The sequence below is a fragment of the Chaetodon trifascialis genome, chromosome 3 (genome assembly GCF_039877785.1).
Source record: "Chaetodon trifascialis isolate fChaTrf1 chromosome 3, fChaTrf1.hap1, whole genome shotgun sequence".
NCBI lineage: Eukaryota > Metazoa > Chordata > Actinopteri > Chaetodontiformes > Chaetodontidae > Chaetodon > Chaetodon trifascialis.
The window spans coordinates 13,245,185-13,273,144 of NC_092058.1; the positions used below are offsets into that span (position 1 = coordinate 13,245,185).

General features: G+C 43.5%; 1 protein-coding gene across 4 annotated transcripts in view; it reads left to right on the forward strand.

The window, feature by feature from the left end:
* Nucleotides 1-27,896, forward strand: part of cacna2d2a (calcium channel, voltage-dependent, alpha 2/delta subunit 2a) — a 138,103-nt gene extending 110,207 nt beyond the window's left edge. For 2 of the 4 annotated variants that reach the window (XM_070959102.1, XM_070959104.1), the window contains 31 exons: nucleotides 774-824; nucleotides 1,111-1,210; nucleotides 2,697-2,858; nucleotides 4,587-4,697; nucleotides 5,508-5,586; nucleotides 8,940-8,989; nucleotides 11,361-11,450; nucleotides 11,641-11,709; nucleotides 12,372-12,446; nucleotides 12,538-12,612; nucleotides 12,745-12,816; nucleotides 12,966-13,037; nucleotides 13,218-13,279; nucleotides 15,297-15,373; nucleotides 16,525-16,539; nucleotides 18,487-18,547; nucleotides 19,282-19,379; nucleotides 20,128-20,218; nucleotides 20,320-20,382; nucleotides 20,567-20,670; nucleotides 20,798-20,896; nucleotides 21,102-21,193; nucleotides 21,294-21,341; nucleotides 21,451-21,522; nucleotides 21,611-21,763; nucleotides 21,914-21,966; nucleotides 22,111-22,166; nucleotides 22,501-22,624; nucleotides 22,944-23,053; nucleotides 23,326-23,408; nucleotides 24,492-27,896. In XM_070959102.1, coding sequence (XP_070815203.1) covers nucleotides 774-824; nucleotides 1,111-1,210; nucleotides 2,697-2,858; nucleotides 4,587-4,697; nucleotides 5,508-5,586; nucleotides 8,940-8,989; nucleotides 11,361-11,450; nucleotides 11,641-11,709; nucleotides 12,372-12,446; nucleotides 12,538-12,612; nucleotides 12,745-12,816; nucleotides 12,966-13,037; nucleotides 13,218-13,279; nucleotides 15,297-15,373; nucleotides 16,525-16,539; nucleotides 18,487-18,547; nucleotides 19,282-19,379; nucleotides 20,128-20,218; nucleotides 20,320-20,382; nucleotides 20,567-20,670; nucleotides 20,798-20,896; nucleotides 21,102-21,193; nucleotides 21,294-21,341; nucleotides 21,451-21,522; nucleotides 21,611-21,763; nucleotides 21,914-21,966; nucleotides 22,111-22,166; nucleotides 22,501-22,624; nucleotides 22,944-23,053; nucleotides 23,326-23,408; nucleotides 24,492-24,614 — 2,590 coding nt within the window. In that variant the 3' untranslated portion in view covers nucleotides 24,615-27,896. The remainder of the gene's footprint in view (nucleotides 1-773; nucleotides 825-1,110; nucleotides 1,211-2,696; nucleotides 2,859-4,586; nucleotides 4,698-5,507; nucleotides 5,587-8,939; nucleotides 8,990-11,360; nucleotides 11,451-11,640; nucleotides 11,710-12,371; nucleotides 12,447-12,537; nucleotides 12,613-12,744; nucleotides 12,817-12,965; nucleotides 13,038-13,217; nucleotides 13,280-15,296; nucleotides 15,374-16,524; nucleotides 16,540-18,486; nucleotides 18,548-19,281; nucleotides 19,380-20,127; nucleotides 20,219-20,319; nucleotides 20,383-20,566; nucleotides 20,671-20,797; nucleotides 20,897-21,101; nucleotides 21,194-21,293; nucleotides 21,342-21,450; nucleotides 21,523-21,610; nucleotides 21,764-21,913; nucleotides 21,967-22,110; nucleotides 22,167-22,500; nucleotides 22,625-22,943; nucleotides 23,054-23,325; nucleotides 23,409-24,491) is intronic. The other 2 variants (XM_070959103.1, XM_070959105.1) reach the window with 1 other exon arrangement.
* The last annotated feature ends 64 nt before the right edge of the window (nucleotides 27,897-27,960 follow it).

Below are 27,960 nucleotides of genomic sequence, written 5' to 3' on the forward strand. Positions count from 1 at the left end.
TTACCTATTTGATCATGTTGATTGCAGAAAATAAAACATGTTGGCAGATTTTGAAGAAAACTCGACTTTTAAAGCGATAAGCGACATTATGTGACTCTAATTAAATGCCACCTGAAAATGAAAGAATTCCAACATCAACAGGTCTCTAGCACAGCTTATGGTGGCTCATAACTGATATGAATAATGTCACATTTTTGAAAAAGAAAGAAGAAACTAGCTCATTTCCGCAGGATCTAAGATAAATATTTAGCAAAATGATCCTATCTGAATGTCAAAAGCCTGTTTGAACACACAAAAGTCTATGCTGGATTATTGATACTGATTAAATGTGAGTCCTCTGTTGATACACAATATGTTAATTTCTGCACCTTTAACACTCAGTGCTAAACTCATACAGCGGCTATTGTTACAGTGATGGCTTGTGTGTTCCAGAGCACCAGTGCAGACCAGTGCAGTGAATGTGTACTTAGACCATAAACTAGCAATTACTTTGGCTTATGCAGTAATTATTTAGAGTAGCCATTGTTATTCAGTAAAGAGGAGTATCTCTGTTGAAGTCATCCGACAGTAGCTGAAGCCAACACTGAAGTATATAACACAACTTATTAACTCTTCTAAGCACATAAGCCTTTCTGTAGCTTAAGTGGGCTCAGCCATGGTCGCTCCATATTATCATGGCTCAGCTCATTGTGGCTCACTTTGGCTCCTTTCTTCAGTGCAATTCTTAAAGATTATGGGAACAAATTAAAGCCATTTTTGTGTCTTTTGTGCAGGTACATCCAAGGTGCATCGTCTCCAAAGGACATGGTCATCATCGTGGACGTGTGAGTATCTCACGCCTCAGTCTCTCTCACTGCCCCCACTTTTAACATTTCTTCATGGCTGGAGTGGAAGTCTCCTTCAAAGGGCACTAGTGCCACCTGTTGGTGTGAAGAAAGCCTAAAATTAGAGGGAGGCGATCACTGCTCATGTTGTCGCCTTAATTGAAGTCCACTTGTATCAACATCTTAAAACACGCAGATGTGATTTTGAATGCATGCGGTTAAACCAGACAGAAAACTTAGCAGGATGAGGATCTGTGAACCTCTTCTTTTTTCTACTTTTCTGCAGGAGTGGAAGTGTCAGCGGACTCACTCTGAAGCTGATGAAAACCTCCGTAGTGGAGATGCTGGACACCCTGTCGGATGACGACTATGTGAATGTGGCCAGGGTAAGCAGAAGCTCGCAGATCTATGATTTGCCGTCAGTGATACAAATCAGTCCTGAAAGCAGCAATGACACAAATATTGGTTGTATTCATTAAGCAGGTGGTAATCAAGCAGGGAGTTGGTAAACAGCACAGTGTGCTCACAATGCTCCCAGTTGTTTGCTTGCACTGGAAACACTGCATTTCCCTCATTATAGTGTATTTGCTTTTCCTCCACCACCATTGTCCACGTGGGATTGTGTCCGTCTCTCTTTCACTCTCTGCTGATTAACAGGCTTTCTATTTTAGGACTGATGTTTCGGGATATATCAAAGTTATCCTATATTGCAGGACAGATAACACACACAGACACATCCGCGTGCTCGGTGTGGTGGCTCTGTTTGGAGACTTCCTTCAGTAATCCTTCATAATCCATTGCTTTTAGCCACTGTATGCCTCTAAATCCCGGCTCTGAGAGCAAGAAATGAGCATGGTAATCTGGGTAGGAACCCATCTGATTTTCACCCCTATAAAGAAAGTTAGGGCTTACAAAAGCTTTCTGTGAATTATTTGCAAACACAAAAGACATTAATAAAAAAAAAATTAAATGAAAATAATCATCAAGCACTGTCTCTGGCGTCTACATGCTTCAGTGCACTGTGCTGTGGCCTCGCTCACTCTGTAATGGCAATATAATTAGATTTAATAATACAGGCTTTATTTCATAGGACTTTATTTCTTATTTATTTTAGATAGTAGATGTAACCCAGCTTGTTTTTTTCCTAATCTCGTTTCACAGCTTCTTTATTTCCTAACATTTTAAGACGCGAGAGATGTGATATTAAGAAGTGACACAGCGATGAATATTGAATATGTGTGGCTCTGCGTGGCTTTGTGCGTTTGATTTCTTTGTGTGACAATTTAAATATGACACAACACCAGCCCATGAGAAATGTCAGCTTTTCTCGCATGTAATGTTTTACATCAATCTGTCCTGAAAATGTCAGTTGATTTTGGGGTTGACCTTCAAGAAGAAACAGCATTTGAAACCTGCTATTACCGACATTGCTGCTGATATTCTAATCGCACATAGACACTGCGCAGAGGTAGAAAAATATATGCCACATGCACACCCTTACACCTGCACACACACACAGATAGTGTTAGGCTAATTTGGTGGATGAGACGAGACAGATGATATTACCTTGGCTGGGTTTCTGTTCAGTGGCTTGCACTGGTGTTTCAGGTGCACCTGTTCTTTGTGTGGAAAGTTGTAATTACCAGTGTTTACTGCCAGCCAGAGAGTAGCAGGGCAGCTTACATCTGCACACACCCACGTCTGCATCCTGCCGCCATGAACTACACACACGTGATATGGAAAACACAAAGAGATCCACAGTCTTACAACAGACACAATTTTCAGTTTGTAAATTCAGTCGTATTTCTGTCCAGAAGAAGCGTGTATGTGTACACAGCACGCTCATGTGTCTCTTTATGCTTCCTCCTCTAGTTCAATGAGAAGGCTGATGCTGTCGTTCCGTGCTTCAGGACTTTGGTCCAAGCCAACGTTCGTAACAAGAAGATCTTCAAAGAGGCCGTCATGCATATGCAAGCCAAAGGAACCACAGATTACAAGTCTGGCTTCACATTTGCCTTCGAACAGCTTCTCAACGTAAGAGCCAACAAGCCTGTCAGGGAAGGGCGATGCAGGGGTGGTTTGTTTGCAGCCGAGAAATTGTGTGCGCCCCCAGAAAGTCTTCAATAACATGTTGAAACTGTGTAACCATAGCTCCAGCATGTTATTATACATCCTGTCAGGGCTACTGTCTACACCAATTAATAAAACTGAATTAACAGTGCTAAAGCAGTGTTGACAGCGAATGGCCCAGACTTTTCCAGAGTTCTGTCATTGTCAAAGGTAGGTCTGATAATAACCACTGCTGCGGTGGAGTCACGCTAACGTTTGCAGCAGCCTGCACAGTTGTGACGTCTGTCAGCAGCAGGCATCCACGTGCTCTCGACACAGGTGCTGCCTCAGCTCCGTATGCTGCTGTGTATTTTAAGAGGCTGCCACCCTAATGGGCTCTGATGGGATGATTGATGAGCGCAGCCCAGAGGAGATCAGCCACAGACACTTTATATTCCTCTGGTGGGCTTGGAGGCATAGAGCCAAGTGCCAGCTGCCCCCCTCCCCTTCCCTTGCCAGCAGAATGAGAAATAAAAGGCCCCTTTAATCGCTGTCTGTCGCAGACTCACACCCATGATTGGTGGCAGAAGCACAATAAAAATATGTAATTGTAGCAATATTATTTATCTTTATTAGAATCTTGTCAGATTGACATGCCGCTGGCCTGCATATCAATGGCAGCTGCTGTGCAAGCGGGGGGGGTGCGGGGGTGGGGAGTGTATCAAAGCTGAATGCTAAAAAGTGGTGCCTGGCTATGAGCATGTTATGCAGAAATGCTTGTGAAAGTGCTTCTGACACAATCAAATTTAACGCTAGAGTAATGCTGTATACTTCAAATGAAATCCTAAAATTACGATAATATGAGGAAGCCCATGCCTACCAACTAGGAAATTTGTAAATGAATGATGAAAAGCTGAAAGATTAGATGGGTTTATTGCTACAAAATGTAGCACAAAGAATAATAAATGAATAGTATGCAAAAAAATTATATGCGGACAGTGAATAATATTTTCACCTCAGTACGGACGAATGCAGATTTCCAGGGTAAATCCCTGCCTTCTATCTTCCTTACAAGATGTACTGAAAGGCATCTTTTAAACACTAAGGATGTTAATTTATCTGAGAATGACAAAAATGTCCAAGATGGACTGTAAACCCTCTCCATCCCACACTGGAAATGTTCCAGGTTAACCATCAGTATTAATGATAAACACAAAACACAACCGTGTATGTGCTTGCACTCATATTAAATCATAAGGAGCAGTGCATTTCTTGGATAATTGGATTTTTTTTTGGTACTTTTTCATCATTAGGAACAGAAATGGCGTACAATTACGATTAGTCATTTGGCAGATGCTTTTATTTAAAGCGATGCACATATGAATTCACACACCGATGGCCACTTAGCATGGACTGTATCCTATGAAGAGATTCCACGTTCACAGCTACTTTTTAATCTAGTGAGGTGAGATATATGAGGTGAATCTATGAGATCTCTACCTTCGAATTGACCCAGTCCTAGAAATCTGCAGGTATTTTCAAATGGCTGAACATTATTGTGGGAGCTGTAATCATATTGACACACAGTACCACACTGTTTTAAGTGATCGCCTTCCCCTTTTATCCTTGTGCGTTACCTAACCTGTCTCCTGCAATCTTTCCCTCTCTTCCTTTGCTCCTCTCTCCTCCCTCCTCTCTCTTCATGTGCCACAGGAGAGCAGTGCCCCGAGGGCCAACTGCAATAAGATGATAATGATGTTTACAGATGGCGGGGAGGATCGTGCACAGGAAATCTTTGAGAAGTACAACTGGCCCAACAAAACGGTGAGTCTGTCCCCATAAGGCTGTTAGCTATTCATCTACTGGCTCTGCCAGCCTAAGACATGATGCATATCCAGAAACTGTCTTTGCAGGCCCTTCTCCCTCCCCGTCTCCCATCAAGTTCTGCTGACATTGTCTCATGATTGTGCAGGCAGTTGTGTTAGTTAGGCTGTCAGACATGCCAAACTGCTCCAATCTGTGCGTTTAACTTCAAACTTTCTTCACTTCCATTTGGCTGTATTGAATCTGGATTTTCCCTCTTGTGATTTGTCTCCGTGGTCTTTCTTCCACTCTCTCCCTCTTTCTGACTGCGTCTCTTTCTTTCTCCCTTCTTCTCTCTTTTGTTGTTTTGCTACTGGTGTTAACAGCTCTGACCTTCTGACTAATTAGCCACTTTATCAACAGAGCCTATAAAATCACAGTCAGTAGATTCACAGTTTGCGCCTTTGTTCCAGTCTTGCTGTCACTGCCACCCCTCCTTCCCCCCATTTCACAGCCCCACCAATATTTATTCTCATATCCATTACTATCTGGTTCCCTCATGACGGCTGCTGTCATAAAGGAATAATCTGCAGTTTGACAACTCTCTCACTGCTGTCTTGTGTTGGATACAGTTGTGAGTTGACTGCGAGAATAATCTAATCACACTCAAGATTCATACATTATAGTTGTCACATGACAGTAACCTCGTTGCCATCCAGAAGTAGGTTTGCAAGATATTGTTTTGCTCTCTCTGCAGGAAGTTTGTTTTCATTCTTCAGCCTTTGTGTGACTCATTCTTCTGTCCTCGTCCTCCTCCTCCTCCTCCTGCAGGTTCGTGTGTTCACCTTCTCTGTTGGCCAGCATAATTATGATGTCACCCCTTTGCAGTGGATAGCTTGTGCCAATAAAGGTAAGTGGATGAGGTGTTTGCATGTACTGTGAAAGAGAAATATGGGTTCTGGCTGTGGCTAAGGAGATTCAGAAGGCTGTCTGTTCAAATGCAGAGTTGGTGGTGTGATTAACACTGTTCCTCACAGTGATTTTATAGATGGATGCAGTTTTCCATCACACTGAACATCCATTGGATACCCCTGAGTGATATGATGTTAAATGAAACACCAATAAAAAAAACAAGATATAACTGGTACAAATAAATGATTAAGCCATTCAGTTTTCCAGACTCACTCTTGCTGTTTAAGGTCACTATTGTGACACTGGTGTTGATTCTTACCTTATCTTAGTTCATTTATAACTTAAAGAGTGATTTAACACCCCATAAAAATCTTATTCCCACTGATCCAGTGCTTTAACCTCTCACCTCGTTACAGTACTGTTCAGGTGTGCTCCTGTGCCTCGTGACATCACTGTTAGGTGTGGTTACAGGTGCAACAAAGCACACATCTGACCACACCTATCAGTGAGGCTGGCTATGTTCAGAGGTGAAACAAACACTGCTTAGTTACTCTTTAACTATTATGTAAATGTTTCTGGAAGAAAATGTAATATTAAAACCTGCTACACCATCACTGATATTCATCTAGGCGTTTGTCTGACAGCATGTGACGTTAAAATCGATATTTTATTCATCTAAAGCAGCCGCAGTCCTTAAAATAAGCAAACAGGCAGCCCTGCCTCTGACAGACTGTGTGACAACCCGTATGATTCAGCTGCTCTTCCTGCCAGCTACTTTGTCTGCGTGAATCTCATCTTGACTCAGCTCGTTTAATCCCAACCTAACTCAGATGGCTGTCGCTGTGCTCCGTGTTGAATTTTTTAATCCGTAACCCATTTCTCTCCCTCTCTTTTGTGGCTTGATTTAATATCGTTTCTCAGCGTTGCACTTTATTGGAAGCTGCTCCTTTATGGGGCCTTTAGCTGCCTTTTTGAAGCCTCGGCTAACTTCTGCCGCTGATTAGCTTATTGCCAGTGGAGCCAAGTGCTTCAGAAGTATCTCCCCAGAAGTTGTTATTAATTAGCAGGAGGAGTCTGGTAGCGAGATGATTACTGTGCCATCTCCCTGTCAGACTGGGGAAAGTTCAGGATTACGCCTCTGTGCCAACATGCTCTTTGCTGTTCACGACTGTAGTGATTACAATGGTACTAAAGTCTATGCCGTCATAAGACAATAGAGTTGACACACCAGTCTCAATGGAGCTGTCCTCTCATATCTTCAGTACTTATTACTCTTTGGTATCTCACTCCAACAGAGCCGGCTCCCTGACAGGCCCTAACCCTTCACCCGTGACATACACGCATTGACAAACAGCAGTAACACACACACAGGCGCAAACACACACAAGCAGGCCTCTTGGAGACGTTGGCTGTTGTCTCACTTGAGCTTCAGTGCCATCTTAAGAAGAAAGCAACCTCTCTGTGACTCTGAGGACAATGAATCCGTTTCTCCAAGCTCTCACACAGTGGAACAAAATCCCAAACAGAAGGGAGAGTTATCTTTAGAAAAATAGGTGAAATGGAGGATAAAAGCAGCAAATATGATATACCCCATTGGTGGTCCTAATTCTTGCACCAAAGTGCCATTTATAATCCAAAACTAGGAATGAAATGTCCCCCTAAAGTCATGATGGCCATCCATTATAGAAGAAAAACCCTTGAGTAACTGAATTACACAATGAAATTTGTTTGTACAATTTTATTGGATAAGCCTCTTTTAGTTCAGTTTAAATACAACAAGTTTGATAAGAAAACTGAATGAATAGAAAGTAGTGCATGCTGATCTACAAAGTCTAAAATGCATACTCATACTTGGCACAGTATGTACTTTATCTGAATTACATTTGATCTACATAACAATGTTGTATAGAAGACACAGTTCAGTCACCAAAAGGCCTAATATTTGATGATATTTGAGGAAAAGTGGCTTCTAATTGTGCAGAAGCATTGTGTTTATTATTTTCCCCTCAGACAGCAGACCTCTGTGGGTAACCTGCAGATCTACAACCATGATTCCAAAAAAGCTGTAAATAAAAACAGGATGCAATCATTTGCGAACAAACTGTTTACCAGCAACAGTTTTTACAAAGTGTAGTTTACACAATCGTGTGCTCCCAAAGTGGTGAACCTCGCTCCATCCTCGCTTGTGAACGCCCCTTTCATACCCAGTCATGATGCTGTCACCTGTTACCAATGAGCCTGTTTACCTGTGGAATGATCCAGGTGTTTTTGGACTCTCCCAGTCTTTTGTTGCTCCTTGTTTGAAATATGTTGCTGCATCAAATTCAGAATAAGCAGATATTTACAAAAATCGATGAAGATGATGAGTAACACATTAAATATATTGTCTTTGTTCTGTTTTCTGTTGAGTATATGTTAAAAAAAGATTGTTTTCCACAGCGTCCCAACTTTTTTGGAACCAGGGTTGTACATTGCAATCGTATTTTTATAGTTACTGTGTACATTTTCCTGTCTTCACCTCTCACCGAGCTCTGCCTTACAGCCACAGATGCCATCTCTCTGGCACGCTGCCGGCTCTGAGACAAACTACTGCTCTGCACAAAACTATGACAAATAGCTCTTCCCTGCGTGCGTGCGTGCGTGCGTGCGTGCGTGCGTGCGTGCGTGCGTGCGTGCGTGCGTGCGTGCGTGGGTGGGTTGGGGTTGTGTGTGTGTTTGTGTGCATGCAAGAGAGCCACAGCCTGTGTGTGTGGACGTGTGTACATATGAGCATGTGAGTGCGTGATATCTGCATGCTTGTGTGTGCAAATGAATGAGACAGTGAAGGCAAATCTTGACACGAACCACTGTGGCAAAGTGTATAATGTATCAAAATAATGAGAGTCATCTCTGCCTGTTAACATTCTGGGGATGCTGTCTCCATTTCGCGGCTCTTTGTATAAACACTCATAGCTTTAATAACTTGGGGAGCGGCGTGGTTATTGACCCAGTCGGTCACTCTCCTCCATTCCTAATCAGCAGCAGTGCCTGGGGCTCAGCATTCCCAATGAGCCTCCACATTTACATCCTGCAGCACAACCACGAGTGTGGAGAGGTCAGTGGCCACAAGCTGTATCGTGCCTGCTTGGCACATCATCATCAGCTGGAGATGATGGCATTACATTACATGTGCCTAATAACATGGAAGAGATTAGACCCCAATCTACAAATGGATCTCTTTTGCCCACACTGTGACTGTTTAACTCTTGAAAATGTGGACAGAATATGACACGGGCAAGCACCGTGAAGCAGCCTGGATACAGCAGCGTTATTGTTGGAATAGTGTATTGATTCTCTTTTCTTAATCTCCAGGTTACTACTTTGAAATTCCATCGATTGGAGCCATCAGAATCAACACCCAGGTAAGATATATGTGTGTGTGCAAGCTGAGTTAAAAAAAAAAGAAGAAGAAGAAAAAACAGCAATTTTAAGCAAGAAGCTGGTCCATTCTTCCTTCATGGTTGCTTTGATGATAATTATACAGATTGTAGATATGCTTTTGAATATTCCGTAACAAAGGGACAGAAGAAGACACAGCTGGGTGACTGCAGAGAGGACGTGACAGAGTTGGAGAAGGAGTGATAACAGTGTTGTGGTCTTTCTATAATAATGTTTCTGCAGGCTCTGAAGTTAAGACTTTCAGATCTCTTTCTTTCTTTCACTCTCTCTTTTACACACACACACACACACACACACACACACACACACACACACACACACACACACACACACACACCTCAGGTTTCTCACACACTCCGGGCCCTGCCACCCCCCTCACTTGCTTGAGGCTCTACGAGTTTCTAGAGGCCCTTGGGATAACCTCATTCCAGCTGTAGAAATTGACTCAGTCGCCAGGAGGTGGGAGAGCTACTGCGCACCCCTCCTCCCCCTCTCTCTCCTTCCCTTTCTCCTCCCCCAATACCCTCCCATCTCCTCCTCCTCCCACCCACCACCGCCGCCGCCCCCATCAGCCCCGGTGAGCGATCGGGCCCCTGAATATACTGTCAGCTGTTCCATTAACTCTGGCATATTTATATTCTGAGAACTGCCACTTACTCTAATAGGTTTTCTGAAGGTGGGTGACTACAGCTCTCTGTACAGGCCCAGAAGACACATTATTTAATCGTACTCTGCCCTTCAACATCACACACTCATCACATAGTCTCACTTGACTAAGGTGGCAACATTCAAATAACAGATCGACCACAGATGGCAAAAATATTATTATTCATACCGTCCTGAGTCATGCGATTATGTAGGAAGAGTGGAGTAGTTTTGGGAATAAGTGGCACTATATTTTGTGTTTCTGCATGGTGGTGACTTATTACATCCATTCTGGCTTCTTTGTTAAGGATCTCAGTGGAGCAACAATAACAGGCCAGGCTTTAGTTAGGATGTTTGTCTTTAGAGGGAGCGTGCTGATGAGATTGTGGTCATTACGCTGCCCGGGGAGACAATAGCATTTAATCAATGTACAGGGATGCTGCTGCAGTCTGTATGGCAGTGGTTCCTTTGGACCACACATCTCCAGTTGCTGACTTTTTATGTTTCCTAGATTGTTCTAGCCAGGCGGAAAATTCCCCCTATATCCCGTGAAAAGGTCTGGCTGTCATTGTCCTGATGGAATATCTCCCTGTGGCGCGTTAAACCGGACTTTTATTGAGCTAATAATAGAATAGGTTACGCCTGTCAGCACCTCACTGTTCAGGCGATGAAAAAACAAACGGTCAAAAGCATAATACTGGAGTAGCTGTGTGCTTATACAGGGCACCCCTTTTGTGTATCCAGGATGGATACAAGGGTCAGAACCTGCGTTATGTTTCCCTTTTCGCTGCAAAATGGATGGAAATTTGTCATCTCCTGAAAACGGCTAATGTTTTTAAAATTAGCATTTGACCCCGAGAGAGAGAGAGAGCTGCTGCATTTCCACTGATCCTGTTTTTACATTTGAATATACTGCGCTGATGCATAAAGATAGTCGTCTGGCTTTAGAACTCACCGACTGCTGAATGGGATCATTTGGAGCTTTAGTAAATGCTGGCAGAATTATACACAGTCAGTTTGATGAGAAGAATAATTTTGCTGTCTCTGGTCTTTATATGAACAAGACACTGAGGGCTCACAGTGCGACCGTCCCATCCCCGGAAGGCTTCTTTTCCAAAGTGTGTGGTCACTTCATATGTCATGAGGTCACTCGCTCAATAATTTCACCAATTACACACGGTCTCTAAAATGACAAGGATCAATAGGTTGTTCACATAAAAAAAGACATCTCAGCTGTTTTGTGAGGTGCCTCCTGAGAACAAAAGAATATAGTGAATTTGATGTATTATGAGTAGACATAACCCCTCACCTCTATTCACCATCGCTGTGGGACATTCTCACAGTGCCCGCGATGACAGTCGAGCCTCTGGGAGAAGGGCCTCTTTACACGTCGTGCCATTGACACCCTTAATGTGTTTTTAATAGCTCCTTCATAACGATGAAAAACGGCCCTGAGTGTCTCAGGACTGGAGGCTTTATGGCTCGGCAGGACCAGGGTACTGCTGCTGGTAGCCCACTGGTTTATGTGGTGACAGAGAGGAGGCCGGTCAGGGTCTTATAGTTTTATGACAGATTGAACGTTGGACGGTTCTTCCAGCCCCCGTACATGACAACCACTATAACTGTCTGTCTGATTATGAGTGTTTATTGTGTGTGTTCACACTAGCGTGTGTGTTTTTGCCACTGCAGGAGTACCTGGATGTCCTGGGTCGTCCCATGGTGCTGGCTGGGCCCAAAGCGAAGCAGGTGCAGTGGACAAACGTCTACCAGGATGCTCTGGTGAGAGAGAACTTCAAAGGGCATTTTATATCATTAAACTATTATTTCTGTATCATTAAAGTTTAAATTTCAGTTGATTAAACTGCAGCTTCTTGCGTTCAGTGCTTTGGATTTTTAATTATACCGCATGTAAAGATGCTTTGAAACACAGCAAAACATTTTTAATTTGATTTCTCACGTCTTTTATCAGGGTTTGGGCCTTGTCATCACTGGGACGATGCCGGTTTTCAACCTCACTGCTGATACTGTAAGCTCTCAGGTAAGATCAGCACTGACATACACTGCACAAGACATAGAGCTTGAAATAGCTGGACTTTGTGTCACTCACACAGCTTACAGAATGACTCATGCCCCTGCTCACCCTTTGTATTAATGAGTCTTCACCGTTATCATTATGTAAGAAAAAATTTTTTTTTGTCGTTCATGTGGTGAAGGCTACAGCTGCATATGGTTATTCGCACAAAAACAGGAGCTGGAGCAGCAGGAGGGCTTCAGGTTTTATTTTGCGTCTCTTTGCTGTTGTTGATCCTCATCAGTCATTTTATAATGGCGTCTGCCCAGCTGCTGCTCTTCTAGGCAACACCTCCCCCCTGAGGTGACAGCAGACATCACCGCCGCCCGTCTGTAGTATCTTTTATCATCCAGAGAGCACAGATGCATCCAGCTTTCAGTATCCATGACCAAAGTATTTACTCTGAGCTTATCACACTGGCTTAAAGCAGTGACGTCGCTGCAAGTGTTTAAGATGCTGTAGACTGTAAAAAAAAGAACTAATCAGATTCCACCTAATGTGATAAGTCAAAGATGGCGTGGAGATGTTCTTGGTAATCTCACAGCGCAGCTACCTGCTCTGTGAGTCTCCAATGCCAGTGCTGTGTATGGATAAAATGCCAGTAATTACCTCATATGTTCTTCCTGCAGAACCAGCTCATCCTCGGAGTCATGGGAGTAGACATTGCAATCAACGAAATCAAAAAGAAGACACCTACATACAGAGTGAGCATGCTGTACACTCAGTATCACTCTCATGACACTTTCATATTGCCATCATTGTATATAAATCTCCATTCTCTCCTTTTCTGCACAGCTTGGAGCCAATGGCTACACCTTTGCCATCGACCCAAATGGTTATGTGCTGCTGCATCCCAACCTGCGACCCAAAGTAGGTCTAAGAACAAACGCCGCCCTGCATCGAATGAGTTTACCTGCTTCTGATTCTAAATTTGGACGTTATTCCTGCTGACTGACATTAACCCTCCTCCTCCGTCTTCCCCCACTTTCCCCGTCGCTTCAGATCATTAACTTCAGGGAGCCCGTCACTCTGGACTTTCTGGATGCAGAGCTGGAGGACAGCAACAAGGAGGAGGTAAAAGCCAACCTCTCCGAAACGTCATCATTACTATCAACTCCTGTATTTAATAAATGTTTCACATAATCATTTCATTTGTCACTTTCTAATGTATCTGCGTGCCGTCTCATGCTGCAGCATCGCGCTCTCTCTCTCTCGTCTTTCAGATCCGTCGACAGATGATTGATGGCAAATCAGGGCAAAGGAAAATCAAGACGCTCATTAAGTCAGTTGATGAGGCAAGTCATCAATATATGAGACTCAATCATGATCCAAAGTAGCACCTTCCTGCATGGTGTTGTAATGAATCGGAATCGCTCAGTATGTTCAGGATCCGTTGTTTCCCTCCAATTACGGGACGAGACATGTGCTGAGGTTGACGGTGTTACTTATCAGGGTCTCTTTGCGGCTGTCGACAGAGATACATCGACGAGGCCATGCGGACGTACACATGGACGCCTGTGGAGGGAACAGATTACAGGTAGGTTTGAAATCAAACGTGCATCACCTGACCTGACCAAACGATTGCACAACTTGAACCCGCGAGTGAAGTCCAGCTTTGATGCTTTGGATTTGTCCAGCTTGAGTCACAAGTCTCACAAGATTTTAACAGCTGTTACTGATCAACCAGCTGTGTTTGGTAACTGTAGCTGCCACTATCACACATTTGGAAGAGACTAGACCTGTCACTGAATAAAGGCAACATGCTCATTTGCCTCCTGAATTTGCAGTAATTCATCCCAATCACCCAAATTAAAGAGCCGTTTTTCTTCTCTCAGAAAAATCTTCAACAGTACTCTCAGCACAAATTAACTTCACAGTATGTTCATCTTAAAACTTGCTTGAACGTTTGTGGTTGCATCATAACAACATTTCCTCCAGGCAACACTTTGCAAATGACAGTTTGATATTCAATAGTCCTGCAAATGTCTGATGTGTGTCTTTTAGTACATCTGCTGGCAGCGCGCCTGGTCCTGGCTCAGTCCATATGAGGCTTTCTCTGCACAATTCTATTAATATTCAACTCAAAGGGAAATTCCAGTGTATTTAACAATACTCATGTGACTGCTGTGGCCTGCAACAGTCAATTCTAAGTCTAACCAGACATTTAAAGCTCTACTTTGTCATGCGTCCTACACTTCAGAATTTAGGACAGCACGTGGGACTCTGGTGGGATGTTACTTTAAATCTAAACGAGCTTGATATTATAGATAGTCGACTGTAGCTGATACTGTCACAGCCTGATCTGTTCAATTAATCCTCTTACTGAGTTATATTTTAGCTTTTTATGGAACCACAGATTAAGAGATGGGACATGTATTTCTGTCTTCTCTCTTTAGTGTCTGGCTGTGGTAGTACTACAACGGCGTAGTGGTGGTGACATACTAGAAAGCGAAGCTGGTATTTCTTTTTTATTTTGGAACATTTATTTGAAACATTTCACAGATAAAGTTGGTGGAGACTAAACAAGAGCTAAAGGGAGAGTGAATATTGAAGTGATATTCATTACCTGGTCAGAAACAGGACTATAAATGAATGCCTCTGTTGCCCTGTGTCTGCCAGAGGCCACTGCTGGTTAACATATTCACCAAATGGACTTAATAAGGCAATAATGTGTCAGTGTTAACAGCTTCTTGCACTCCCCCACAGTACTAAGAAGTCTGTTAATGCCGGTTTAACACTACTTGAGCCATGTTTCACTTCAGTAAAAATGCAGACGGTGCTTTGTACTGCTGGACAGTGACACGATCAGCGATGTGTCGTAAATATCAAGCATGTTTGATATAGTACAGTGGGTGCTCACGACAAGTGCAGTTGCTTTTCTTGGGTGGCATTAAGGATGTGTACTCTTTGATTTGAGCTCAACTTAAAGGTCTCCTAAACTGGAAAGCAGTGCGTTTTCAGTACTGACTTCACACTGCTCGAGTAGGTGTAAGTGAAGTGTTTCTTTTGTGCACGCGTCTCGACCCCAGCCTCGCAAACTGTTCGCTGGTTGGTTTGTTCACAATGAGCAGAGCTGGCAGTAAACAGGCAGGAGGCCGTGTGTCACTGACTGCTACACTTACTCTGAATGCACTTTATGCATATCCAAAGAAAGCTCCCAAAACCTGATAAATATCAGCATGTCTACGACGTCTACGGCATTCAGAATAAGGCCTCACTCAGAGTAGCCAAACAAAATATGCTGTTTACATGAATAAAATTCAGAATATTAGTAGTTATGTATATGTGGAATAATTAGTGGAATATGACCGTGCTCGCAGATGTAGTCAGTTATTCTAAGAAATGCATTTCCTTCCTCACAAACATGTGGAAAAGCTGCATTATTACTATCCATAAAGACACCATATTATAAGAAGCAATGATAACCATTTCACGCAGCCCTGCTGAATGAGTTGCGTCTGAACGTGACCGAGCCCAGCTGTGTGTGTTTGTGTGTCGGAGAGTTTATGTGTGCATCCATAACTTGTTCCTGATTTTCTGCCTCGTTACCTCAGTCTAGGGTTGGTACTGCCCACATATAGTGAGAACCACATCAAGGCCAACCTGAGTGACCAGATCCTTCAGGTGCAGTGTAAGTACCCGGGAATACCCAGCATCCTTCACTCTCTGTCTCTCTCTCCTGTTTCTCTCTTTCCACTCTTTCCTCCTCTCTCTCTCTCTCTCTCTCTCTCTCTCTCTCTCTCTCCCAAATATGACCTTATGCTCTTATTCAGTCCTTTGTCCTGGGTCTCCAACATCATCATAGGGAGTGTCCGAGCGGAGTCGCCTGCCCCGCCCTCCCCCCCTCCCCTTTTCTCTCCCCTCTCGACACTCTCTGATAGGCAGGATCATACCTGAGTCCCCTGACTCCTCTACTGCCCCCTGTTCCCTCCTGTCTTCATGCTGTGCTGTAAAATGGTGATGTTTTTTCTTCACACTGGCTGAAGAAAAAAATAACTGAACTGACAGAAAGGTGAAAGCTGTGGTTTTACTGTGTTACTCAGGTGAAAATAATGGTGACCTTTGTGCTATTATTTTTTTTGCCAAATGCTCTCGCCTCTTCTCCACCAAGTAATGATTCTGAAGCATCTGTGTTTAAAGTATTTGATGTTCTGGAAAACTGTGAAAACACGCATGCTTTTCACTCCTTATGATGAGTTCTATGATTTGGGGAATTTTCCTTCTGTTATGTGTGTGATTTTTTTTTTATTTTGTCTTTATTTTATTTTATTTTTTTGTCGTTGGATTGTGTGAGATGTTTCCCAGCTTTGGAATCATTCAGTAAATAAACTCCCACACGGCCCGGGATAAGGGCTGGACAAATGTGGGAGTTTGGGTTTTTGTGGGTCTGAATGGGGACACGTGTTGTCTCTCTCATTCTTTCTTCTCCAGACCCTCTTACTCCACTCTTTTCCTCTTTCATTTGATTTCGTTTTTGTTCGGCCATGGTTATCTCTCGTAATTACTGGTTTTGTCTTTACTGTTTTCCTTTCCTGGATTTCCCAGTTTTGTTCCTTTCTTCCGTTGGTTTTCCGTTCCCTCGTTTGCTCTTGCAAATAAGATGTTTGCTCTTCATTTCTTTTTCTCTCTTGTCTTGTTTGACTTAAATTGGTTTCTTTCTTTCAAGAAAACAATATTTTTATTCAAACAGTAATTGAATAAAATATTGTCTGTGATCCCCCCCTTCCCACCCGATCCCCTGTTTCTTTTCTTGCTCACTCCTTCTCTGATGGATCCACACAGTGCCATACAGCAAGGGCAAGTATACTCCATATTGGTCCACGTTCCCTTCCTTTACTTCCTATTCCCTACCGCTGCCTCCTTCCCACCACTCTCGTCCTGAACCTCTTCCTGCTGCCCCCCCCACCCCACCTCCTCCTACCCTCACCTGTCCCAGCCTGCTTGCCTCTGTTCCTGCCCGTCTTGCCTTCAGGACTTCCTCCCCTTTTCCTCTTTTTCCTCCTCCCCCTCTTCCTCCTTTTATCCCTCCTTCTCCTCTTCACCCTCTTGCTGCAGCTCAGATCCCACATTTCTCACGATGGCTCCTCCGGTCCTCCAACCTCACCCTCCTACCCACGTAGCCGCTGCTCCAGAAGCAAAAAAAAACACACCTACTGCACCCAAGGAAGGCAGATATTCATGTTCTCTGTTAAAACTTGTCTTTTGTCCCCCCCTCCTAATCCTTTTCCTTCTGTGGAGAGCTCCAAACGGGTTGTGTCTGCCTCCTTTCTCTCTCTCTCTCTGTCTTCTCATTTTCTTATACCATATTTCTCTCTTTTCCTCATCCTCCTTCTCCATTTCTCTTTCACCCTCCTCTCTCTCTCTCTCTCTCTCTCTCTCTCTCTTTCTGTCTTTTTCTTACAGTGTCATTAGTTAATAAGTGTCTTAACTAATTCTCACACTAGGGCTCAGGTACTGACTTTAATTTAAATAATTCCCTCTCATTGATAAAGTTAGAGCATATTGAGCTCTACAGCCGTTTAATTTCATATGTTCATAATGTAGGAAGGTAAACAGACTAATCTGAAACTTTAATTTCATAGTGCTGTACCTTAGCTATAATAACGTCAGCATAGAGATCTGTAAGTACTGCTATTTATTTATAGTAGAGTAAATAGGGATCTCTTGTGGTAAAAATATTTTAATGTAACCATACTTTATTGATCTATATTATATATTAAAGCTACATCTATTTAATGTTTGTTAGCTGCCGTAGTATCTCGTCCATAGCTGGAGACGTCGCAGCCTGCAGACTGACCCTCCAGGGCTGAGCTATGTCCTGCCCGCCCAGGTCCTCCCATGTTGTCAGGTGTCAGGGTGCCGCTCGGCGCAGCGCCTGACTCCCGTGTCGTCCCTCTGTTCTCCCTGTCTCCATCAGCTTGTCTCCCTCCCTCCTCACCCCTCAGACTGCCAGGGGCACGGCCCAACATTTCCTCAATAAGCCCGACCCGGATGTGCACGGCATTGTGGGCGGAAAACTACCTGGGCACTCGATTTTAGCTCTAAAATGAAACCTTTCATTCTCATCTGCTTGTACAGTTGCAGGTCATGACATAATGAGAAAATAACATGTTGGATTCACCGCAGACTCACCTGCTGAGGCTTTAATGACGGTTGATATTTTGTGTTCTGTTTTGTCTGTGATGGATGAAATGAAGTTGCCCTTCGACATGCCCTTCACAATGCAATGCATTTCCTCTGATTGTGTGTCTCTCTGAGCCCTCTCCCCTGCCAGTCTGAGGGGTGACCACTTCCATCAGGACCTTCACCCACCTCCCCCTGCAATAGTTGGCCATGTTGATGCCTGCCTGATCTGAAAGCACTCACTGTGTTGAATATGTCTGAGAACTTGCTTCCTGACACATCACGTCTCACAAGTCAGTTCTCAGACATCCAAAATATGTTAGAGTGAAACCAAATGAATCAGAAAACGTTTGTTGACAAAGTGACGGACAAAAAGCAAAAAAAAAAAAAAAAAAAAGATGGTGTGAGTGCTTGTGAAACTAAAGCAGTCGTCCATTGAGAGTCAGGTTCTATTTTAGGCACCATATTGGCTAACGCTAGTGTTCCCATGATACCTCAGTGTTGCTATGGTAAACTCCCTCCTGCGTCCCTACACCTTTGAAGAACAGCTGCCGTTAACCCACAACTCCCCACTGCTCTGCCCACTGCCCTTCCCGGATAATCTTCCCCTTTCTGTTGCAGATTTTGAATCACTGCTGCCAAACAGTTTTGAGTCTGAAGGACATGTATTCATTGCTCCCAGGTAGCCCTGTGTGTGAATGCTTGCTGTCGTTGATGGTCACCCGTTTTTGGTCTTCTGTCTTTGGTGGTCTTGCACTGTGTGGAAGTGGTTCATTTCATTCATTCATTTCTTTTTTGAGTGGTGTGGAAACTTGGATTGACAAAATATAAAATTCATTAAAACCTCGTAATTTGATTTTATCTTATTTTTTGCACTCACCCTCGTTAGTTTTCCTCCTTTACGCAAAGTATTGAAGCCACATCAAATCTTATTTGCATGCTGTTACATGTTTGTTTTGCACAAATACTTTTAGGGCCCATCGGTTTGGTTGTTCAGTGTAAGATACGAAAAAGAAATTGTAAAAAGAATAAAACTGATATTGGATAACGAAATGTGTAACTAATAAAAAAAGTGACATGATGTATGACAAATGACTGTAAGCTTCTTCGCATGTGCTGTTCAAACCCTCATAGCCTCCAGCTGCAGCCTCGATTCTGAAACACGCTGATAAAATCACTCCTTCATTGTGATGCCCAGCCACATTTTGTTTTGACTGACAGGCATCTTGGCATATTCGTTTTAGGCTTTAAGACATGCATGCTGCACACGAAAGTGTCAAGTGACACGTGTATTCGTGCATCTTCACTTTGTGTTGTGTGTCCCTCGTTAAAGGACAAATAAGGCTGAGTGTAAATGTTGCATGAGCGTGTTTTTACCTTCTTTCTCTGACTGAAAAGGCCTTGTCTGTTCCTCAGGGAGTACTGCAATGATCTGGAACTGTCCAACAACAACACTGAGTTCCTTCTGAACTTCATTGCTCTCATGGAGAAGGTGACGCCGGACTCCAAACAATGTGAGTTTCAAGTCTAGATGAAATGAAAAATTATATCCCTAGTCATATTGTACACCGATTTAACAAATTATGGCAAACAAAATACAAAAAAAATCCATTTCTTTGTATTCTCACATCCAAAACCAACCATGTTTTCTTCCTGCAAAACCAAATGTGATGTGTGATTACACATTGCATCCCGTCTGCATTTCCTCTTTCACGGAAGTTCTCGAAATGCTGTTTCATCTGGACATTCATTTCTTTCCACTCACACAAAATTAGTATTGTATTAGTTTTAAATTAGTTCATTCAAGATTGACTTCAATGGTTGGCACACCATCCTGCTGTAAATACTTACTAGAGCACCAAATGTGTGGATTAATCTGTTGCAGAAAATAGTAGTCCATTACTAAAAATTCACCACTTTTCACCACAAACATCTCTGATTATCAGGGTCGTCAGTTTTTATTGGCCGCCAAATTGAATGTATTTCATTTTTTCCACCATGTGTAACAACACCAAGCCTGCACAGAGACAAAGTGAGTTTTGTAGATGTACTCGGCTGAAATCAGGAAAAAAAAAAAAAATTATCTTCTGTGTTCACTATAATCATCATTTCTTTGGCTGAATAAAATCTCATCTTCTCTACAACTGGTGCAGCTTTTTGCTGTTTGCTGGAAGATCTGATGTGCTCTGGACACACAAATCTGCATCTGATGTGCATTTGAGTGATACTCTGATAATATTCTGTTTACCTGATCACATTTAGGTGACAGTTTGCTCCTTCATAACCTGATCCTGGACACTGGCATCATCAGGCAGCTGGTCGAGAAAGTGTGGAAGAATAAAGACTTAAACACGTGAGTAGACTCGCCAGCGCTGAGCAAACCGCGTCTTTGGAATTGACTCCGAATCTGACTTAGGTTTGATTTCTGCGTCTTATCTCCATCCTGACATTTAGATACGGCTTTCTGGCCGTGTTTGCTGCAACAGATGGAGGTATAACGAGAGTGTTTCCCAACAAGTAAGTGCGCCCGTCATCGAGGCTGTGCGTCCGCGCTGCAGCTGCTCTGTGGTTCTGTTTCTCACTTTCATTCTCTTTTTAAAGTAGTATGTCGTGAAGTGACTTAAAATGTTTCCTAAACTGGTAGCAGGAGGCTTGTGCATCAGAGGTTTACAGCTCCATGGTCTGTGCTCTTAAATCTCAGGGCTTCAGAAACCTGGGACGAAGACCCTGAGCCGTTTAATGCCAGCTATTACCGCCGCAGCCTCGACAACAAGGGCTACATCTTCCGAGCACCTTATCGAACAGGTGAATGATGCTCTCGGTCTCGGCTTGTATATCTCACGCTGTGCCTCATAATGTGCTGTGGCTCTTTGTTTCTAACCCCCCACACACACACCCCTGGCTTGTTTCTCTATTTGTTTCCCTCTTTAAGTCAGGGACGAGCTGCTGAACCCAGAGAATGACACCATAGGGATCCTGGTCAGCACGGCGGTGGAGATCACGGTGGGAGGGAAGACCATCAAACCTGCAGGTGGGCTCAAGCTCTGAAAGAGGACAAAATCCTTCTGATGATAGCTGTCAAGGGAAATGTTTCAGAGCAAAGCGCAGATAATTACACGTCTGTGTTTGTGTTTATCGTCACTTTGTGTGGACGCGTCCATCTGCATCTATTTTCTGGGCCTTTTATGTGCAGCAGTCTTTTTATTCTCTCTTTTCCCAACCTGTCTTTCTCTCAGTGGTTGGAGTGAAACTAGACCTTGAAGCCTGGACAGATAAGTTCAAGATTCTTGCCAGCAACCATACAGACAACCGCCATGGCTCAAATACGGTAATGAAAGAAGCAGAAAAAGTGTATTTACCAGCTTAGTCTTGAGCAGTATTAAGATGTTCAGCTGCTTTGTTTTTTTTTTGTTTTTTCTCCATGACAGTGCGGACCAAACAGGGGCTGTGAAATGGACTGTGAAGCTAACAGTGAAGTAAGTATGCAGATTTTTAATGAGCTTCTTAAATTCAGCTCAGTCTCCTGCACTGTATGTTTTTCCACTGTGCCTCTAATTAGAGTCCATCTTTCGCCTCTGTGTGCAGGATCTCCTGTGTTATTTAATAGATGACGGTGCATTCCTAATCATGTCTAATCAGAAGGAGGACTGGAACAAGGTGAAATTAATAAGGAACATTTCACGCTGACCGTGGTCTCTCGCTAATCTTTAAGCTCAGTTTGACCGGAGCTTCTTCTTCTCCACAGGTGGGGATGTTCTTCAGTGACGTCGATCCCTACTTGATGCACGCGCTCTACAACAACTCCTTCTACAACCGCAAGCAGTCATTTGACTATCAGTCTGTGTGTGAGCGGGTGCCCAACAGTGAAGCTGGAGCTGCACCCAGAGGAGTGTTTGTGGTGCGAAGCCAAACTTCTCGACACCAGACAGGATGTAGACCAGATGATAATGCTGGATTAATGGCATATAGAGAGACTGACATACACATGTAATCCATCTGATGTGACGTTCTTGCTGTTCTCTGTTTCTCTTTCTGTCTTTATCTGCAGCCCACAATTGCAGATTTTCTAAATCTGGCTTGGTGGACATCAGCAGCTGCATGGTGAGTCCTCAAGCTTGAATGAAAAGCAAACCCAAGTGTAACACACAATACACGCATCCTGCACCCGAAGAGACTCGTGGATACTCTGAGTACACGATAAGATATTTAAGCCCCATTTTGTATTCTCACTTCCTGTCTCCACAGGTCCTTGTTCCAACAGTTTATATATGGACTGGCTTACCACAGTTGGTTTGTCACAGGTGGGTGCAAACAAGGCACGCTCAACCATTAAACCCATTATGGCGCAGGAACATTTTTGGAAGGTCAAAATGGATCTATGAGCCGAGACTCTAGAAGTGCACAGAGCAATGGTGAAAAAAGATGAGATCAGTATTTTCAGTGCACAGTTCACTTTTCTAGCCTCAGTGCTCAAACTGTAAACATGCAAATAAACAAGGAATGAGGAGGAAATTTTTTAGCTTTTTCCAGGCCAAGTGTTGCCATGCATCTTTGTAATCCCATTTTCAGAATCATAATAAATCAATTGAACTGACAAATGCCACTCTTCTTCTTTGTGCTGTGGCGACGCTGCAGATGAGGTGGATGCAGAGGGATTCGACTCCAAAGAGCGGAGTTGTGTTATGATCCAGACCCAGTACTTCTTAAGTAACCTCAGCAGCTCCTACAACATACTGCAGGACTGTGGCAACTGCTCCAGGTTTGTACACATGTAAACACACACACACACACACACACACACACACACACACACACACACACACACACACACACACACACCAACACCACAAAGAATGGCACCATGACGGGGGCACAGTTAGCAAGACAGATTCGTCTTTCTGCTGGAGCTAATAAACTCTGCTGATGATTAAACCGTATCAGCTTTAATGAAACGGTCACATCATTGGCTAAATGAGCCTTATGAGACTCTCTCATGAATCTCGCTGATCCATTAGTAAATGAGCCTGTGATGTGAGTGAGCAGAGGGGGGTTGTTAACAGAGTTGTCTCTCTCTGCAGGCTGATTCATGCCAAGAGGATAAACAACACCAACTTGCTGTTTGTGGTGGCGGAGAAGATGCCGTGCAACACCTGCGACATAGAGAAGCTGTCCCAGGAGGAGGAGGAGTGTATCCTTTTTCTCATTGTACACCAGCTGGTAGAGAAGAAAACACACTCTCTAATCGCTCGATGCTATCTCCTTATCTAACATACCTGTGGAAACGCAGATGTTTCACATTCATTTCAAGGTTATTTTTATCGAGACAGAATGAATTATGACCAGTTGTTTACATCTGTAGCAGCGCCTGAGCGATCAGTGTGTGTGGGTGGATGCAGAAACACAGCAAAAAAAGCAGAAATTCAAAGGATTTTAATTTTCCTTAATTGAGTCAATTTTCAGTCAAGGAGGAGAACCCATGTGATGAAATGGCTGTGGCACGCTATCGAAAAGGACCCTCCACCTGCTTTGACAATAACATCTCTGTAAGATTTCAGACATCAATAAGCAGAGTTATTCAAATAAAAACAATTAGGCAGTTCAGCATTTACTCGCTGTGAGTAATGCAAGTGCACACAAGTATGGCTGATAATTACAGGCCGTCAGCAGAATCATATTGTGATGATGAGATCTTAAAATGTTTCGTTTCTCTCGTCCAAATTAATGACTGCGTGCAAGCAGCAATCAGAAACTAAACACCAATCCTGATTTAAACATTTGATTTCATGGAATACAAAACAGAGAACGTAGTTCACGAAATCAGGCTGATTATTTATACGTGTGCTTTTTCAAACATTTGCTATATTGTGTTAATCGAAAAAATCTTGATATCATGACGAATGATTTCAGCAACAATAATTCTTTGTCTTTAAGTGAATAGTTTGACATTTTGGGAGTTACGTGAGAAGATTGATATCACTCTGGAGTCTTGTCATCACAGTGAGGTTGCCTGGCAACCAGCCTCTGCTGGTGTCACTGGTCCCGTCATGGCTGGAACCAGTAGGCTGTGTTAGACATCCCTCCCTATTTAAATAGTGCACCCAGATTTTATTTGAGGGTCTGAAGTAGGCTCTGAGGCATGTACGTTATACTTTGTGTTGACAATCCCGCAATGCAATGCTCCGCAGTTTTCTAGATGCTAAAATCGCAGTTGTATGATGGACAGTGATGATGATGATGATGATGAGCACTATAAGCGTTTACTGCTCACTATTGAGTAAACTACTGAGCATCTGTTGTGCACGGCCACAGTCCAACGTAACCCTCGGAAAACTGCAATCTGTCATTTTTTACCTTCTGCACAGATTAAACAAACCAGTTACGACATGTTAATGTGTGACCTTCATGTGGATTCTGTTACGTTTGGACAGAGCCAGCTAGCAGTTTCCCCCTCAGAGTCGTATCAATCTTCCCATCTCACTCTTTGGAAAAAAGTGACTGAATGTGTCTCACAAAATGCTGAACTGCTCCTTTAACAGTCCATAGTTGCAGGCTGCCTCCTGCACTGTGAGTAAAACGCTCATCCTGTGTACTGGACGTGTACTTACAGCTACGTTTCCCCCCTGCAGGAGAACACGTCAGACTGTGGACGAGGACACTCCTTCCGTCCATCCCTCTACACCTTACTGCTCATCCAGCTGCTGCTGCTTTATCCGGCCGTCAGCCCCCATGTTCACTCAATACTACATTAATCCATTTTCCTCCACTTATCCCCCTTTTAGCCCTCTCAAGCTTATTTCCCGACCTAAAACCCCCCCAACCCCACCTCTCACCTCTGTGCCCCTCAGCCCTTCCCTCAAGATATAGTCATAGGTAATAATGGGACTTCCCATCATGGCAAGTTGGAAGCCCTGAGTGCCGTGCTACCCAGCTCGCTTCAGTTCGTGTCGCTTAGTGACAACTGCCGGACATTTGTGTCCTCGGCCAGTTAACCTTCATCTGCAGGAGGAGTGGGTGGTGCCGGACCACCTGGATCATCAGAGGCAATGTCAGAAAAGAGAAAACAAACATCCCCGCCCCATGACCACCCCGCCACCTCCACCATCCAGAGAAGGGAGGGGAAAGAGGACAGGTGGAAGCCCTCGTCACAGACCTCCCGCCTCATACAGACTGGAGAGTCGAGGTCGTCTGTCCGCCTTCACCTCCGTCTGTCAGACAGACGGTGGGACTTCTCCTCCTTCTTGTCTCCTCCATCTCAGAGTGTCACCGCTCTGTCACTGACCTCTCGTTAGAGGCCGTGGACCATTCAGCCAGTTATAGCCACCACAAAAGAAAACAACAGAAAAAAAAGAACTGTCAAGTATACAAAATGTCAAGTATAAACTGCTGAAGTGATGAGTATTCCAAACATTACAGTATAATTAGTTTTTAATTTGAAAAGGAAGTCGTTAGGTGTTAAGTTAAAAAGACATGGATTCATTTATGCACTATATCTACTTGCCAAAATGAGATAGACTTTCATGTGGTCTTATTTTTATAGCCAAAACACGAAGAGGAAATGGCTTCTGATTTAGATTTAGGATAAACCATGAGAGGAAGAGGAGACACTCAGAAACTGAATGCTGATTCATTCCGTGCAGCGTCTAATTACAGATTAATGCTTTTAAAAGACGTCCACTGGGGATTAATGTAATTACATGATGGTAATCGCATTCCTTCAAGTACTTTTCTCTTGTATTTACCATTTAAGGCTAGCGCTATCTGACTTGCACACCAGTGACAGCTGTAAAACATGAATCAGTGTTCGGTTGCTGCAGATCAGGAGCATTGTTGATGTCGTGTCGTGTTCTCCTTTAGGATTAATCGACCATTCTGACCTCCGGTTCGGACCGAGTGTTAAAAAAAAGAAGCCCCTGTGCTCTCTGATGCGAAAGCTCACCTCTGCCAACCCTCATGAGGCTTCTCCAGTAACCTCTTCTAACCACGATTTGTACATGTGCTTTACTTCTGTTCACCCGACAGACGCATCAAGATCTCTGCCTCATGACTGTATCACAGTAGTTCCAGGTGGGTTTTTTTTTGTTTTTGTTTTTTTTTACTTTTTATTTTCTCATGGGTGGCTTGCATTACCTTTGACTGATGCTGTTCAAACTTCAAAACCATTCGCTGCTGGGGGATAGGGGCTTATCAACATTTCCAACAAAAGTGCAGAAGAGGCAACTAAATATGGTGATCGCATACAAGTAGTAGTGTGGTTGTAATCCATCACAGTTCATCATTTGATCATTTCGATGTGTGAAAAGTCATTTAGACTCCCATGTTTAGGAGCCGCTCTGTTTCATAGTGCCTTGATGCACTTTGTTTTGGACCACATCGGCTGTACAAGAGTAGAGCTACTGTATAGTACCTTTATAAAGCAGCCATCTTTGAGGCTTTGGATAACACAGGATTCTGTTGGCTATAGAAATAGCTTTACACAGAGCCACGGCACTGACCGGCTCTAGCTTAATGTATTCGCCCTCTCGGCTGTGGTCGCTGTACCCCTCCAGAGCCACCTGACTGCCATCATATGAAGTTACTATACCGTTCCTTTACGAAGCCATGTATAGAGCTACGATACACTATGAGTATACAGCGACTTAACTGGCCGTAGAGCGTTTTTAGGGCCACCTGACTGCTATAGTTCTGCCTGAATCGTATGTGTTTGCGTGCAGATGTGTGTGTGTCAGTTTGTGTTGAAAACCCTCAAAGGGGAATGTCTTTTACATGAGTTGTGGAGTGTATGAGGGACAACAGTTGTGGTAGCATAGCTGTTTTTTCCTGTTCCTACGTCGCAACTGACGAAATCCAGCGTTGTGGAGAAAAAAAAAAGGGTTTTACTGAAACAAAAATAATCCATCTGTAACCATCAGTCTGCCTAGATGTTAATCAAAGGGAGCAGAGGTGTCTGAAAGAATGTGTAGTTCATCAGTGTTTTCTGCTTCAAATGCAACATAGTTAACAAAGCCTCTCTAAATGCCTTAGTGTTACACAGTGCGGAGCTCTCCAACCTCCCCCTCCTCATCATCATCCACACACACACACACACACACACAAATAGATCCTCCAAAATATTCACTCCCCCTGGGTTTTCTTGGTGTTCTGCAGTAAGTATAGTGAGCTCTGATTTTGTATTTTTACGTCTTGGAATGATCCGTTTCTGACTGATGCCTGTTCGATTAAATGCCTGAAAGCAGGTGGGAATTTAAAATTTCAAAACGCCTCCGACCTTCGATGTTCACACCCACCAAAAACCTTCACTGCTCAGGTGGGACGACTCACACGACAATTTGAACCCTATCTACACACTCTGTACAGTTGTTGGTACTATTTGATGTGACAAACATGCCGGCACAGTAACTGCAGGCTCGGAGCAAATAAGTTAAAAAAAAAAAAAACACTGTTGAAAACTTGAAATTGAAGTATTTCCAATTCGGCTCCTTTCGGTGTGGAGTACTGAGCGGATGCAGTCTCAACTTTTCTGGCATTTGTTTGTCTCTGTCCTGTGCCATTAATTCTGTCTGTATATCCCTGTTTCCACTGTCTGTAAATGAGCGCTACACGTGCCTGTGGAAATGTACCCCCTGCAACTTCCTCTCTTTTCCTGGCTCTGTACACTCTCACACATGAACTCAATATGTAGGCCTACGGTTTTTGCACCTGCACCGAGACATTATGCACACACACCTATAATCAAACATGTAAAGACACTTATTCATGCCCAGCTGGGAGATGTCAAGCACCAGGCAGAAGTAAGCCAAGGATGTCACTTCCCAGGTGTTTTTTTTTTTTCTTTTCTTTTCTTTTTTGTGGGTGAGCGGGTGGAATGTCAGAGGCAAGCTCAGGGAGTGGGTCTCCACAGAGCAGCACGGGCCTGTCAAACTGAAGGTCATGGAGGAATCACGTGGTGACGTCTGTGTGTGCATCCCGACGGAAGGACTCTTCTAAAGGGACACACGTCTGATTTCTGTGGTTTGACAAATTTACTTTTGCCAAAAAAAAAAAAAGAAAAAAAAAGAAAATTGGACCAGCTTGGGGACGAGAGGGAGGGGTCCGCTT